This window comes from Erythrolamprus reginae, chromosome 4, assembly GCF_031021105.1.
Source record: "Erythrolamprus reginae isolate rEryReg1 chromosome 4, rEryReg1.hap1, whole genome shotgun sequence".
Lineage (NCBI taxonomy): Eukaryota > Metazoa > Chordata > Lepidosauria > Squamata > Dipsadidae > Erythrolamprus > Erythrolamprus reginae.
In genome coordinates, this window is record NC_091953.1 from 71,105,754 (window position 1) to 71,123,216 (window position 17,463).

The 17,463-nt window shown below is 38.2% G+C and overlaps 1 protein-coding gene across 1 annotated transcript in view; it reads left to right on the forward strand.

Annotated features, from left to right (window-relative positions):
• Window positions 1-17,463, forward strand: part of CFAP47 (cilia and flagella associated protein 47) — a 1,022,460-nt gene that overhangs the window by 379,178 nt on the left and 625,819 nt on the right. The window contains exons 36-37 of the mRNA XM_070750589.1: window positions 4,539-4,673; window positions 5,649-5,761. Coding sequence (XP_070606690.1) covers window positions 4,539-4,673; window positions 5,649-5,761 — 248 coding nt within the window. The remainder of the gene's footprint in view (window positions 1-4,538; window positions 4,674-5,648; window positions 5,762-17,463) is intronic.

Consider the following 17,463-nt stretch of genomic DNA (forward strand, 5'->3'; position numbering starts at 1 on the left):
TTCTTGGTTTTTCTTATAAATGATACTTGTAGCCTGATAGTTCTTTTGACTTCGAGCAAGAAAATGTTGTAGAGGTCATTGGCAGTGTTACAGCCAGAGAGTAGAGTTTGCCAGTCAAGAGTTGAGAGATCAGCATCTATGAGTTCATAGTTGGCTTTTTAAAAGTTGTACTTGGGTGTCCCATTATTAAGATGATTCTTGCAGTGGTGTATATTGAGACTGAAGTTAATCATCCTGTGGTCACTGTTAGAAAAGCATTCTTTTATTTGTAGTCCATAAATTGTGCTTTTGCTGTTGCAAAATATGAGGTCTAGGCAGTTGTTGAGTCTAGTATTGTTTGTTACTAGTTGGTCGAGTCCCAGATTAGTAACAGCATTATATAGGGTTGTATGGATGGGTCCAGCCATGCTTTCATTTAGGGTCCAGTTAATGTGAGGTAGGTTGAGGTCTCCAAGAAAGATAAGGGGGTGTGGGCAGGAGGCTGCCCATGTTAGCACTAAAGTTAATTTGTTCGCATGTGTGATGTTGTAGTCTGGGGCTCTGTAACAAAGTAGGAAGTGAAGTGTGGCATTTAGGGATAGATCACAGACGATGGTTTCGGGGAGAGTGAGATCATGTGTAACTTGGATATTTTTTAGGTTTAGTGTCTTTTTGTAGAATGTAGCTACTTCACCTTCTCTGTGGGATTCAGAGTCGGACCAGTGAATCCAGGTTTTGTTGCTCTCTGTGTTTTTGTTTCTGTAGAAAATGAGTCCAAATGGCTCTTTGAGTGTTGAAGGTTGCTGAACCCTGACCTAAACTACCCCCCCCCCCAAAGATTCAATGTGTCTCCTGCATCATTTTTATCATCTCCATAATATTAACCATTCAATTGTTAAGGTATCCAAGATTTCTAAATCCCTTGCTGGCATACTCCTTATAGCAAAGGTAGCAGATCATGTGAAAATACACATTATTAAAATCCATTTATATCAATCAGTAGAGTTCATACAGGGTATTAAGAAAGAGAAAGAGATAAGTAGACAAATTTGGAATGGATGTTAAATAGGTAAAGAAAATAGAAGTAAGTAAGAATTATGTAAACATAGATAACTCTAAGGAATAAGAGATATAATAATATAGAAGATACACAAAGCTGTGGGATGAAAAATAATATAAACTGTTTATGTTTTGTAAGGTTATGTTATGTAAGGTTACATCATATAATGTTGATGTTATGTTATGCATATGTGTGTGTGTGTGTGTATGTGTGTGTGTGTGTGTGTGTGTGTGTGTGTATAAAGGTCTTGGCATATTCGAGTTTCTTCCCATGTAGGTTTCAGAGATTTCTGGTGACGCTTTGACGAGATCCCACTTGTCATCTTCAGGCTGGTGCTTCTATCCTTGTTCTAGGGTGAACACAGCTGTGTCGCCAGAAATCTCTGAAACCTACATAGGAAGAAACCCGAATATGCCAAGACCTTCATACCTCCCCCTGTGAAAATCTACGAAAACATATAGATAGATAGATAGATAGATAGATAGATAGATAGATAGATAGATAGATAGATATAGATATAGATATAGATATAGATATAGATATAGATATAGATATAGATATAGATATAGATGGAGAGAGAAGGGGAGAGAGAGGGGGGGGGGAGAGAGAGAGAGAGAGAGAGAGATAATTGTCCTAAAAATGCAAGTTCCAGGTGTATTTATAAATGAAGAGGCAACAGCCATTGCGATCTCCGGAATGTTTAAAATTTATTAAAAACTACTAAAATTAACTAAGCTTTTGTTAGTCTTCTACTAATATCATCAGAATGTTAAAATCCCCATTGAAGACAGTTGATTTTATATAATGCTGCTCAATTTGCTCATTGCCCATGTCACAGGCCCACACCCTTCCTTCCAAGGACAACGAGCAAATTGAACAGCATTATATAAAATCAACTGTCTTCAATGGGGATTTTAACACTCTGATGACGTTAGTAGAGGACTAACAAAAACTTAATTTTAGTAGTTTTTAATAATCTAGGTCCTCATTTTACCTACCTCAGAAGGATGGAAGGCTGAGTCAACCTTGAGATGGTGCTGAGATTTGAACTGCTGAACTACAGCTAACAGTTAACTGAAGTAGTCTGCAATGCTGCACTAACTACTGTGCCACCCCAGATCTTTTGTATATATGCATATTTTGTATTTATATGTTGCATTTTTAAAACTGTTCAATAAAAATCATTTAAAAAGAAGAAAGAGAAAGAGATGAGAAAGAAAGAGAAAGAGACAAAGTAACCCACCAGTCATATGATCACCCAGCTACACCCACTCAGTAACATGACCATGAAGCTACACCTGCCTAGTCATATGACCAGGAAGCTACGCCACCCAGTCACCTGACCATCAAGCCACACCCATCATCACATGACCATCAAGCCACACTCACAAAATAAGCCATGCCCACAAAACTGATAATAACAGTATTTAGAACCCTTCCCTGAAATCAGTGTACAAGAATCCTTATATTCTTACCACAATAGACCTGTGTGGCCAATTAGACTAAGAGCCACCCCGAGTCTTCAGAGAAGGGCAGCATACAAATCTAATTAATAATAATTGTAATAGTAATAGTAATAATAGGAAGAAATAGATCGAGCATCTCTCAGTCAGCTGACATCACTAAAGAAGAACTAGAATTTACAGATTTCTGGTTTCTAGGGCTGCATCTTAACCATAACATCAGATTTTAATGTGTGTGGATAAGAAATTTGCTTTTTGGAAAAGTAACTATTTAATGCCAGCAATATTGTAAATCCAACTAAAAAAACAGCAATGGTTAGAGAGGTTTGGATGAATCCTAATTTCACTGTGCTATCCAAAGAATTCAAATTATCATATTTTGGATATATTAAACAAAGACTTAGCTATCTGACAGAAGTTTATAATTCTGGGAAAACTGCAAGAAAAAAGAAAATGAAGATGGCAGCAACAAGATAGATGGTCTTGGTTACAACAGCAATGAAGAACTAGCTTGGGGACAGGATGTCCTGAAGAAAATGTATCTTATCACTTGGAGTCAATACCTATTAGATATTGGATAATCAAAATTAAAATGCAAACTTTAAAAAAATGAATATGGGATACAACAAGGAAGAACTGTAATAATAATAAAAGAATGAATATATCCTGATTATGACTGTACCCTCATCTTGATTACATGACATCAATATTGTTGATTTTGTCAATTATTGTTGAATAATATACATTAGATAGATTTTTTTTTCATAACAATTTGTCTATAATCTGGCCTTTCAAATCTTTCAATGGTGCATTCATTGCTAATGTAACTGAACACATTGGTGCTGATCATCATCTTCTCTTTCCTTCCACATTTCCCAGCATTAGAGCCATTGCCAGACATCTAGGTCAAAATTATAGAATAATTTGACCTTAGGTATTTATGCCTCAAATGAGAACTCTGGGTTGATTTATTCAATGATCCATAAATTTGTTTCCTTGAACAGTATGCCCAGGATTATTTTTCCAAAACTGAAGTTTGAAAGCATTCAAACTCTTTCTACTCTAGAAAAACACCTAATTCAATTTCAGTAAGCTGCTTTAAAAGTGTATTTTAAGATTGTATTGGTATACAATACTTAAAAAGTAAACAACTAATCACTATAAATATTTGTATGAAAAGAATTGTGAAAAATGTAATATTTTCTGTATTTCTTACTGAATTAGTACTTAAATATTTATGCAATTTTCCCCTTGTTTCTCAGATATTTGTTTTTATGTATTTCCTTATGTTGATGTTTGAAATAAAATTGGTTCTAGTTCCTATCCCAAAGGTGGATTTTTTCAAGAGGCAACTGGAAGGATTTTGAAATTGTACAGCCCTCTCAACAGAGGGGGAGAGATGTGACATAATCTATCTCCAATCCACAACACAGTCCTTTCAACAGTTCCAAGCACTGCTCCACATCCATTTCACAACTTGGGTAACCCTGATAACACAAATAAACCTCCAGGTGACCTTAACTACCTGTATGCAAGCTGTCATTCCCTACCATCCAGTCAGAGCTGAAGAAGCTTCTTGGATGAGAAGTGAAATGTCTTCAAAGTAAAACCAGAAAGAAGAGTTGCTTCTTGGGAAAAAAAAGCACCTTTGGGACAATCATGACCTGCATGGCTGAGAATCTCCATAGACTTCTAATTCCTATGTTTTATTTTCTGTTTCACAGTGATTTTAGATATGAAAGATCATTAGTTGCAGTCTCTGAGTTGGGTTTTACCCCGTATAATACTTTAGTGTGTATGCGACGTTAGTTATAGTTATATTCAAAGCAGCACGAAGCTAACAACTTCAGCCTGATGATGGGGAATGTGATTTCACCGCAACATCGCATAGACACTCAAAATATTGCAAAGGGTAAAACCCAAACTCAGAACAATCTACATACATATGCCCTCGAAAATCTACGAAAACAAACAAATATATATGTATATATTTATATATATCAATTTACACTGCTTTATTTTTAATGTAAAATTAGGCTGCTGACATTTGTGATCCAAATCCAATTATGATGCTTATGCTTTGTGTCTATTTATATGAGAGACTTCCTCAATATTTACCTAAGAAAACACTAGAGTTTGCTGGCCAACTTCATGCTACTATTCTTAGAAAGGTATTTGTATATTAAGATTTTAAGTAATTTTTGATAGAATTGAAAGTGAACTTGGGGATTTCTTTTACTAATATTGGAAGAAACAAACCTTTATAATTAAGTGTTATAACTAGATACTGGAAGATGAGCTGTAACATGAAGAAAAAGTAAATTGCACTTATTGATTTATAGCTAGAAGTCTGGTTTCTGAATCTTAATGTTTTCACGTTGTTATTCAGATGTTGTGCACTTCTATCTGTTTCCATAATACTTACGATTACTGGATGTTAAATTCTTCTAACAGTCAAAATAAAGGTTGTGCCATCTTTTACTATAGAATAGGATAGGATAGAAGTGTGATTGGACATACAAAAAATTTGTCTTTGGTGCATATACTAACTGTACATTAAAAAAATATACATTTGTCAAGAACACTTAATGATTGTCATAGGGGTCAAATAAGCAATTTAGGAAACAATCAATATTAATAAAAATCTTAGGAATACAAGTAACAAGTTACAGTCATACAGTCATAAGTGGGAGGAGATGGGTGATAGGAATGATGAGAAAAAATTAGTAGTAATAGTAGTACAGACTTAGTAAATAGTTTGACAGGGTTGAGGGAATTATTTGTTTAGTTTAATCAATTTTTATTTTGCATAATTTTAATAATGATCTAGGATTTTGGATGTCCTTGCTTCGTTACTAGAGCTATCATCTAATAAAAGTTGTTTGAAGCCTCAATACAACTCACCATCTTTTAGGTTCTCTTTCATCTGTAATATACGAATAACAACTGTCGTTTTTACAAAAAAGAATATAATGTATAGCATGCCTCCCCCCCCCCCATATTGCAGCTGTTGCATTTATTGAAATAAAAAATGTAATATTATTTGTCATAGTTTTTATGCACAGTTTTATGTAAATCTTTGGGAGTTGCTTTGAAAAGGAGTGTAAAAAGATTCAGGAAATAAAAATATTGTATTTTTGCAACAGATACAGTTGAAAAACCCCAGCATAAAACCCTTGGTATACAATGCTACAGTTTTAGGAAAAGAATCCTCTACTTTTTCATTACCTAAAGGAAATACTGTCACAATTCCCCCAAAGTAAGTAACGTTCCATTTGGTTTATGATTGCAGTTAAACTTTTGCTTTACTTTGATTTATGTTTATTGGTTGAAATCTTGTGTGGTTTTATGTGATTTGGAATTCATTTACAGGAGAATTATTAAAATAAGGTTTAGATAAGTGATTCTCAACCTTTCTAATGCCTTGACCCCTTAATACAGTTACTCATGTTGTGCCCCCCCAACCATAAGTCTAGTGTCAATTGTCCCAGCAGAGCTTTAAGCTGATTGGCAGGAAGGTCAGAGGGACACCACTGTAAACAGCTGATTGGTCAGATTGTAAAAATATGTCCCAAGAAGCCAGAATAGAAGTTTTAGTTCCTAACACCATGGGAAATTTGTGTTTTCCCATGGTCTTAGAGGACCCCTGTGAAATGGTTGTTTGACCCCCAAAGGGTGGGGTCCCAACCTCCAGATTGAGAACCACATTTTTTTAGATCAATTCCATCTTATCTATCATGAAACTTACATTTCCCTTGCTTTTTTTGGAATTGTCTTTCAAATAGTTTTCTTTGTTTTTAACAGCCATGTATTTTTTAATTAATTTTTAATATTTTTTTTGCTATATATAGAAAGAACCACAATTGTATAAATTATATAAACTGTGTTGTCTGGTTACAATTAGTTTGAGGAATAATCATCACCATCTTCTTCATTAGTAGTAGTCATATAATAACAATATTTTCTCATTATATTAATACTTTTTAATTATTGATACTAATTAATATTATTAATAAACATATCATAATAAGCCATCATAGTAAAGTTAGTCTTTCTCATATGGTTTGAGCATGTCAATGGGATGCTAATCAGAGTGGTCCCCACCACACACCTTACCGAACCCATGAGACTGGAAATAGGTAGGCTCAGAGGGCACCTCTGGTTCATCGTGGTGCCAAAAATGAGAGCAATGGTGATCCTGAGATTAACATGGCTGGATAAGTGGATACCCACCATCATATGGAGAGATTGCTACTAAGAGGTGAGGATTGGAATAGAACTCCATGTCTGACCACTGGAGAGGAGAACACCCAATCATGGGATGATGCCAAGTGGGAAGAAAAGGCTGCAGCCACCTCATAACCACTCCCAGGCACCTACAATCCCTGCAGAATATCGGGACTTAACAAAAGTGTTCAACAAGGAGGGTTCCAACATGCTTTCCCCTCACCATCCCACTGATTGTGCAATCAAGTTCATGCCAGGACTAACTTACCCAAGTCTAAGATGTACTATATGACCCCAAATGAGATGAAAAAGCTGAGGAGGTAGATTGATGCCAATCTAGCCTGCAGATTCATCCAGCCAGCAAAATCCAAGGTGGCAGTCCTGGTCCTCTTTAGGGAGAAGGATGGGTCAGTGAGACCGTGTGTAGATTTCAGGAGAATCAATGCCACATGCATGGATAACATCTACCTGCTTCCCCTTATAAAGGACATGTTGGCCCACTTGGCAAAGGGGAAGGTGTTCACTAAACTGGACTTATGAGAGGCATACTACCAAGTGCAAATCAAAGAAGGAAGTGAGTGGGAAAGTGCCTTCAACTGCTCCCTTGGTAGTTTTCAGTTGAGAGTGATGCCATTTGGGTTGCAAGGAGCACTTGCCGTTTTCATGCAACTGATAAACGAGGTGCTGCATGACCAACTGTACAAAAGGGTTCTTGGATGACATTCTCATCTTTACCGAAAGCCTAGATGAACATGTGAACCTGGTGCACCAGGTGTGTTATGGTCCACCAGTGGCCTGTGCAGCTGGTAGATTTGGACAGCGAGAAGTCTGGTGTTGTGATTTGCTAACGGCCTGTGCAGCTGACACCAGAGTCAGAGAGTGAGGCGGTTGGAGAAGGCTCGGTGCCAGAGGCAAGGATTCAACCAGTGCCTTCAGAACCTCCATAGGCTGCCATGAGTGAAGAAGAGGAGGAGGAGGAGGAGCCAGTTCTCCATGCACGCATACGCAGAGCTGCCAAAAGGTAGGAATGGTTCTGGAGGAAAAGAACTACTCAGGAATAAGGCTTGGGGATAGTTGACCACTTCCATAGCCTATTTAAGTGATTAAAATAAATGAGGAATTTGCAAGAAGCAACTTTGTTCATTTCAAGTCCTTGTCTTTGAATTCAAACCTCTGTTCTGCTCATGTTGGAAATTATCAATTTTGCCTGCAAATTGTTTCTGGGCAGTTTTGTCAAAAACAATAAGGTTCATGTGGGTTATCTGCTGTTATCTGAAAAACTCTTTGTCAGATGTGTTATTTTGCTTAGACTATTACTGACTGTTAAGGAGACTAATTAACATCCATTGCACAGAAAAGATTGGTTTATACTTTATTTGAATTTAGGACAACTGCTAAGGCAAACAATTAGTAGCCTTTGCTATGGGGGATTTTGACATGAATTCAGTTTGACACAGTTTGGAGCCCTAAGGGGGAGAGCAGAGGAGGATAGAACCTTCAGCCAAAACAACATAACTGTTATGCCGGGCTTCACGTTACAAGCCCGCAATTAAGTCCAAAGGAGAAATTCAAACACACATGTTTGTAAAGTAAACGAAGTTGGTTTATCAAAAGGAAAATACTGTCCAAAACGCACTTTTAATCAGCCAAAGTGCTCTCCCACACACCACAAGCCTTGAATGCTGTGAAAAACATAAAACAAAAGTAAAGCAGATAAAAGGCAGCTATGAAGACGTCACAGCCACCCCCTTCAAGAGTCCTCACGCTGAGACTTAACTGTGAATTGTTCCACAAAGTCTTTGAAAATCCTGAAGCTGTTCACAAAAGTCTTTGTAAATCCTGAAGCAAACCACAAGTCTGTCTCTCTCATAAAATGGATAAACTCCCACGCCGAGAGGCAACAATGCTGGCAATTTATCAGCAGCCCCATTAGCCTAATTGCCCCAGCCACAGGTGTTCTCCCTTATTTCCTATAATACTTGGGCATTTGTTCCTTCCTTGACATCAACCTGCGTCTGCAAACATCTATGAATGCCTCCCCTTCTGAATCTAATGATGATAATGATGATGATGGTTCACTAATGTGGTAATTAGCTAATGGGCTGCCTGTAATTACCTCCTCCATTGATCCTACTTCACTTCCAGAATCTTCCCCTGACAGAGACGCTTCACTGTCAGAAGCTGTTGGCAGTAAAACCGGCCTCTGATAATGTGAGGATCAACCCCCACAGTCCTTGGAGCAGGAGCTGGCCAACCACAACAATAGCTAGCTGATGAGTCAAGTACATCCCAACAGCTAGCTGACTGGAAGAGGAAGAGAGAAGTCATCAAGCAACCAGCCCTCATCTTGGTTGGGCAATGTGACAGCTGGTTTTGGAAAAATGAAAAAACTATTATTTATATTGGGGTGAAAAGCACAGGAACTTTCAGTACTGGCTTTCCACCAGTAGTACCAAGATGATGTATCTAAATTAATTTATTCTTTGAGGAAATACAATGTCTCAGAGTTTGAGTTGTAATGTGTGCATTACTTGGAACCTGACACTCTTTTGCAAGGATCTCCACACTTTTCCAATGTGGTGCAAATGCAATTGTAGCTGCTGTTAACACATGTAGTATTAAATACATAGACCCTTTATTATATTTTGCTGTTATAATACCCAACAGAAATATTTCTGGTTTTAGATCTATATGTTCCTTTATCATTTTTTTCTATCCAAGTATGTATTTTTGTCCAATATGCTTTTGTCTTTGGGCATATCCACCATATTTATTTGTTTGTTTGTTTGAGTTGAAAGGAACCTTGCAAGTCATCAAGTCCAACCCCCTGCTCAAGCAGGAAACCTTACACTACCCCAGCCAGATTGCAGTCCAAACTCCTCTTTAATATGTCAAGAGTTGGGGCGTTCACAACCTCCACTGGCAGGCCGTTCCATTGATTGATCACTCTGACCATCAGGTAGTTCTTCTTTATTTCCAGTCTGAATCTCTCCTTGGTCAGCTTCCATCCGTTGTTCCTTGTTTGGTCCATGGGTGCCCTGGAAAATAGTGTAACCCCCACCTCTCCGTGGCAACCAATTAAGCACCTGTATACTGCTATCATGTCCCCCCCTGGCCCTTCTTTCACTAGACTGTCCATGCCCAGTTCCTGCAACTTCTCTTCGTATGTCTTGGTTTCTAGTCCCGTTATCATTTTGGTTGCTCCTTTCTGTATCTTTTCCAGAGTTTCTATGTCTCTTTTGAAGTGTGGTGACCAGAACTGAATGCAATACTCTAGGTGAGGTCTGACTAGAGCATGGATGATCTCTGGCGGGCCCGGGACAGGGGTTTATCCTCTGTCCTGGTGCTCCTTGACCTCTCAGCGGCTTTCGATACCATCGACCATGGTATCCTTCTGCACCGGCTGGAGGGGTTGGGAGTGGGGGGCACTGTTCTTCAGTGGTTCTCCTCCTACCTCTCTGGCCGGTCGCAGTCAGTGTTAGTTGGGGGTCAGAGGTCGACTCTGAGGTCTCTCCCTTGTGGGGTGCCTCGGGTCGGTCCTCTCCCCCCTGCTATTTAATATCTACATGAAACCGCTGGGTGAGATCATCCGAGGGTATGGGGTGAGGTATCATCAGTATGCTGATGATACCCAGCTTTACATCTCCACCCCATGTCCAGTCAACGAAGCAGCGGAAGTGATGTGCCGGTGTCTAGAGGCTGTTGGGGCCTGGATGGGTGTCAACAGACTCAAACTCAACCCGGATAAGACGGAGTGGCTGTGGGTCCTGCCTCCCAAGGACAATTCCATCTGTCCGTCCATTACCCTGGGGGGGGGAATTATTGACCCCCTCGGAGTGGGTCCGCAACTTGGGCGTCCTCCTCGATCCACAGCTCACATTAGAGAACCATCTTTCAGCTGTGGCGAGGGGGGCGTTTGCCCAGGTTTGCCTGGTGCACCAGTTGCGGCCCTATCTGGACCGGGACTCATTGCTCACAGTCACTCATGCACTCATCACATCGAGGTTCGACTACTGTAACGCTCTCTACATGGGGCTACATTTGAAAAGTGTTCGGAAACTTCAGATCGTGCAGAATGCAGCTGCGAGAGCAGTCATGGGCTTACCTAGGTATGCCCATGTTTCGCCATCACTCCGCAGTCTGCATTGGTTGCCGATCAATTTCCGGTCACAATTCAAAGTGTATGGCATTGGACCAGAATACCTCCGAGACCGCCTCCTGCCGCACGAATCCCAGCGACCGATTAGGTCCCACAGAGTGGGCCTTCTCCGGGTCCCGTCAACTAAACAATATTGGTTGGTGGGCCCCAGGGGAAGAGCCTTCTCTGTGGCGGCCCCGACTCTCTGGAACCAACTCCCCCCGGAGATTAGAACTGCCCCTACTCTCCCTGCCTTCCCTAAAGTTCTTAAAACCCACCTCTGTCGTCAGGCATGGGGGAACTGAAACATCTCCCCCGGGCATGTACAATTTATGTATGGTATGTTTGTGTGTGTGCTTGTTAGTATATTGGGGTTCTTTTTAAACTTTTTTAAATATTTAAATTTATTTGGATTTGTTACGATTTGTTTATGCCTTGTTGTGAGCCGCCCCGAGTCCGCGGAGAGGGGCGGCATACAAATCTAAATAATAAATAAATAATAAATAAATAAATTATAGAGTGGTATTAATACCTCCCTAGTCTTGGAATGTATCCCCCTGTTGATGCAGCTTAAGATTGTGTTGGCTTTTTTAGCCGCTGCTGCACATTGCTGGCTCATATTTAGTTGGTTATCCACCAAGACTCCAAGATCTCTTTCACAGTCACTACTACTAAGTGTGGTTTCTCCCAGTCTGTACGCATGTCTAGGTTTTTTTTTTACCTAGGTGAAGGACTTTACTTTTCTCGATGTTGAACATCATTTTGTTAGTTTGGACCCATAGTGTTAATCTATCTAGGTTGTATTTTGAGCCTATCTTCTAGGGCAGTGATCACAAAACCTTTTCAGACCAAGTGCCCAAAATGCAGCCCAACACCCACATATTTATCTCCAAGTGCCAATAGGCCAATTTACCATATTTTTCAGACTATAAATCACACCAAGATTATGAAGAGGTAAGTAAGAAAAAGGGTTTTGTCCGTCCCCCCCACAAGCACTTTGCAAGCCTCTCAAACCTGCTGCACACATGATTAACGTTTTTTAATCACACATGATTAACGTTTTTTCTCTGGAAACACCCCCCCCCCCCCCCACAATAACAGTGCTTTCAATGAAACAACTAACTTTTTATTGAACTGTAAAACTTTGCATTTGGCATGATTTTTATTAGTGTGATTTTTGCTGTTGCATGCCCACTGATAATTGGTCTATCCTTGGCTCATATTCTATAAATTTGAGATAAACACATGCAGCACTCAGTTCATCTATAAGTCTGTTTCTGGTGTCATTTTTGATATGATTCAAAGCAGAAAACAGCTGCTCACAAGCATAAAATGGTCTAAACAAAGAAAGAAAAGCAATCCCAAGTGCTTTCATTGACTTAAAATCCTTTTCAGATTGAAAACTTGTAACTGTCATATGATTGGTTTTGGACAGATAGTTGGAAAAACTAAGAGTCTGAGAATGATAGTTCCTCACTTTCCCTGTAATAAACTCTTGTCTTTCAATTGCACCAAGTTCTGCAACATTTTTGTGGTTGGTGTCAAATTGCCTTCTGACACTTGATGTGCGACACACAACACTTTCCTTGCACAAAGTACATAATGCTTTCCCCTCTGCGTTCAATCACTCCAAATGATTCTGTCCAGGCCTCTTGGAATAATACTCCACTATTTGTTTTTGAGTTTTTTGCTTCACTCAATTTGGGATATTCAAGAATTGGAATCTACAAAAACACAATTTTTAAAAAAAGAGGCATCCAATACAAATCTATCCATGTATCAGAAATACCTAACACTATTAGTTAACATTAAAGAAATCCCCTGAATCAACCAATCTAGGCCCTCAACAGTCAGGATTCAGATCCAGCTACAGCATGGAAATTGCTTTGGTCACGCTGATGGATGATCTCTGGCGGGTCCAGGAGAGGGGTTTATCCTCAGTCCTTGTGCTCCTTGACCTCTCAGCGGTTTTCGATACCATCAATCATGGTATCCTTCTGGGCTGGGAGTGGGGGGCACCGTTTTACGGTGGTTCTCCTACCTCTCCAGTCGGTCGCAGTCAGTGTAAGTGGGGGGTCAGAGGTTGACTCCTAGGTTTCTCCCTTGTGCAGTTCCTCAGGGGTCAGTCCTCTCCCCCCTGCTGTTTAATATCTACATGAAACCACTGGGTGAGATCATCCGTGGGCATGGGGTGAGTTACCACCAGTACGCTGATGACACTCAGCTGTACACTTCCACCCCGTGTCCTTTCAATGAAGCAGTGGAAGTGATGTGCTGGTGCCTGGAGGCTGTATGGATGGGTACCAACAGGCTCAAGCTCAATCCAGACAAGATGGAGTGGCTGTGGGTTCTGCCTCCCAAGGTCATGTCCATCTGTCTGTCCAACACCCAGGGGGGAAATTGTTGACCCCCTCAGAGAGGGTCCACAACTTGGGCATCCTCCTTGATCCACAGCTGACCTTAGAACACCACCTTTTGGCTTTGGCAAGGGAGGCGTTTGCCCAGGTTCGCCTGGTGCACCAGTTGCGGCCCTATTTGGATAGGGAATCTTTGCTCACAGTCGCTCATGCCCTTATCACCTCGAGGTTTGACTACTGCAATGCTCTCTACATGGGGCTACCTTTGAAAAGTGTTTGGAAACTACAAATTGTGCAAAATGCAGCCGTGCGAGCTATCGTGGGCCTACCAAGATATGCCCATGTTTCTTCAGCACTCCGTGGACTGCATTGGATGCCAATTGGTTTCTGGACCCAATTCAAAGTGTTGGTCATGACCTATAAAGCCCTACATGGCATAGGACCAAATTACCAGTGGGACTGCCTTCTGCCGCACGAATCCCAGTGCCCGGTCAGGTCCCACAGAGTTGGCCTTCTCCAAGTCCCATCAACTAAACAATGTCGTTTGGCGGGCCTTAGGGGAAGAGCCTACTGTGTGGGGGCCCCAGCCCTCTGGAATCAACTCCTCCCGGAAATTTGCACTGCTCCCCCCTCCTTGCCTTCTGTAAGTACTTGAAAACGCATCTATGTCGGCAGGCCTGGGGTCACTAGATCCCAGCCTGTGCCCAGTAAATATATTAAATGTGTCAGTATGGATGTGATTCTTCGTTTTTAATAACTAGTTTTTAAGACATTTTTTTTTTTAATATTTTTATTTTATTTTATATGACTTACAAACATTTAGACATCAAACAATACAACATTAAACATTTACACTTAATATATTTACAAGATTTATTTTTTAACAATTCTATTTACTATACCTTTTTCTTGATTTCCACCCAGTTGTAAATTTTTTCCCACACTTTGTAATAGTCCTTATTTTGTTGGTTTTGAATTTCGTATGTTAATTTGCTAAATTTGGCGCAGTCTAATATTTTTTTAATTACCGTTTCTTTGTTTGGAATCTTGTCTTGTTTCCAGACTTGTGCATATGCTAATCTTGCAGCAGTAAGTAAGTGATTTATTAAGTAGTAATTTTCTTTGCTATGTTTGCCTCTAATTATGCCTAATAAATACATTTCCGGTTTTATTTCAATTTTATAGCCCAATATTTCTTCCATCCATGCCCTAATTTGAATCCAAAATTTTTTTGCTTCGTTACATTGCCACCATATGTGGTAGTATGTTCCCACTTCTTTTTTACACTTCCAACATTTGTTACTAATGTTTACATTCATTTTGGCTAGGCGTGCTGGCGCATAATGCCATCGGAAGAACATTTTATAAAGATTTTCTTTATATGGTGTTGACAAAGTCATCTTATAATTAACTGACCATAGTTTTTCCCAGTCTTCTAGCTGAATTGCATATCCAAAGTTGGTCATCCAAGATATCATGTTAGGTTTAACAATTTCTTCAATGTTTTCATAGTTTAATAGATAAATATACATTTTAGTTATAAATTTTTTGTCAGATCCTGTCAATATTTTGTCTATTTCATTTTGTTTATTACATATTCCAAATTGTACCAAGTCCCTTTTATATCTGCTTTGAATTTGGTAATATGGAAGCCAATCTATTACTATACCTTCCTCTTTAAGTCTTTCTCTAGTTTTAAGACTTCCTTTAGTGTTTAATAGGGCTTCGTAGGTTATTTTTTGTTCTTGGCTTATTATGTTTGGATGAATTTGAGCTTCTAGAGTGGATAGCCATCTGGGAATTTCATTATAGTATTTTTTCCTGACTTTCCGCCAGTGTGTCAATAGTGTATTCCGAATTTGGTGTTGTTTAAAGTGAGAATGTTTTGAGTGTTCTTTTTCCCACAAATGTGCGTGCCATCCTTCATTTATATCGTGGCCTTCTATTGTTAGAATTCTAGGATTTTCAAGGTTGACCCATTCTTTAATCCATAGTAATTTAGTGGCTTGGTAGTATATTTCTAAGTTGGGTAAACCGAATCCTCCTCTTGTTCTTAAATCTTGTAGGGCTTTCATGTTTATTCTAGGTTTTTTATTGCACCAGATAAATTTAGAAATTATTTTATTTATTTTAGCAAAGAACGATTTGTTTAGTTGTATTGGTGCTGTTTGGAAGAGATAGAGCCACCTTGGAAGTATATTAGACTTTATTGTATTGATCCTTCCCATTAAGGATAGATTTAACTTTGACCATTTTTCTAAATCTTCTTTTGTTTTTGTTAATAATTTTGTATAATTTAGTTCTTTCAGTGAAGAATACCTTGTCGTAAACCAAATCCCTAGATATTTAATTTTCTTTTCTATTTGAAAACCTGTTTCTTTTATTAATAATTTGTTTAAATCTTGATTACAATTCTTGGTTAATATTTTAGTTTTGTTCCTATTTATTTTTAAGCCGGCCACTTTCCCATAGTTCTCTAATTCTTTTACTAAATATATCATTGAGCTAACTGGATTCTCTAAGAAGAAGACCAGATCATCAGCGAAGGCCTGTGTTTTATAAATTTGTTGTTTAATTTGGGTGCCCTGTATTGATGATTCCCCTCTAATTCGGTTTAATAGTATTTCTATAGACATTATATATATTAAGGGAGATAGTGGACAGCCTTGTCTCACTCCTTTTTTAATAACGAATGTATTGGTTAAATCTCCATTTATAATTATCCTTGCCTTTTGTTTGGAGTATATTTTATTTATTGTATTTTCAAAGTTCTCTCCTAAATCCATAGTATTTATTAATTTTTTGAAAAAGTTCCAATTGAGGTTATCGAAGGCTTTCTCAGCATCTAGAAATAGCATTGCAAACTCCTTATCATTATGGCTTTCATAATATTCTAGCATATTTAATGTAATTCTTATATTATTTCTAATTTGTCTGTTAGGTAAGAAACCATTCTGATCAGAGTGTATTATTTTGTTTAATATTTTTTTAAATCTGTCTGCTATTATTGCCATATAAATTTTGTAGTCTACATTTAACAGAGATATTGGTCTATAATTCTTAATATACTTTGGATCTGTGTCTTCTTTATGTATCAGCGTTATGTTAGCTTCTTGCCATGATACCGGGCATTCTCCGTTCGTTAACATTTTATTATAAATTTCTAATAATAATTCTCCCGTTACATGGAATGTTGCTTTATAGAATTCAATTGGGAAGCCATCTGGGCCTGGTGTTTTATTATTATTCTGTTTCATAATTGTTCTTTCCAATTCTTCTTTTGTTATTTCTTTGTTTAATATTTCTTTATCTTCTTTACTTATTAAATTGATTTTACATGTCTCTAAATATTTTAGTATATCTTCTTCCTTAATATTTTCTTCACTATACAATTCTTTATAGTATTCTAATGCAATTTCTTTCTTTTTTTTTAACTGGTAATGTGTTATTTCTTTTTTATCTGTTAATTGTTGGATTAATTTCTTCTCTCTTTCTTTCCTCAATTTATACGATAGCCATCTGCCAGGTTTATTTGCGTGCTCAAATTGATTTTGTTTTACTTCTCTTAGTTTCTTAGTTACTTCTTCTATCTCTATTAATTCTAGTTTGTGTTTTATCAGCATAATTTGTTGCCTTATATTTGGGTTTCCTGGGTCTTTTTGGGATTCTTTTTCTAATTTTCCTAATTTAAATATCCACTCTTTTTGATTTTGTCTTTTTTCCTTGTTTTTTCTTGATTTATAGGCTATTGTTAAGCCTCTTTGATAGGCTTTTGCTGTATCCCATAAATTCTGGAGGGAGGTATCTGGATTGTTATTTTCTTTTAAAAATAATTTCATTTCTCTTTCAATCCAATCTATATATTCTTGTTCTTTTAATAATTGTAGATCTAATCTCCAACTCCTATTTTTTTTCTCCTCCTCATTCCATATAATTTTTATTGGGTTATGATCAGCCCAATCGTTTTTATCAATTTGAATTCGTTTTATTAAGTTTCCTATCTTATTATTAACCCACGCCATATCAATCCTAGACCAACTTTGGTGCGCATTGGAGTAGAATGTATATTCTTTTTTATTTTGGTTCCTTGTTCTCCAACAATCCCTCAGGTTTAATTCTTCACACATCTGATCAAACGTTTTTGGCAGTACTTTTCTTTTTTTATATCGATTTTTATTAGCACTTTTGTAATCCTTAATGGGATCGATAATACCGTTAAAGTCACCTATCATGCAAATG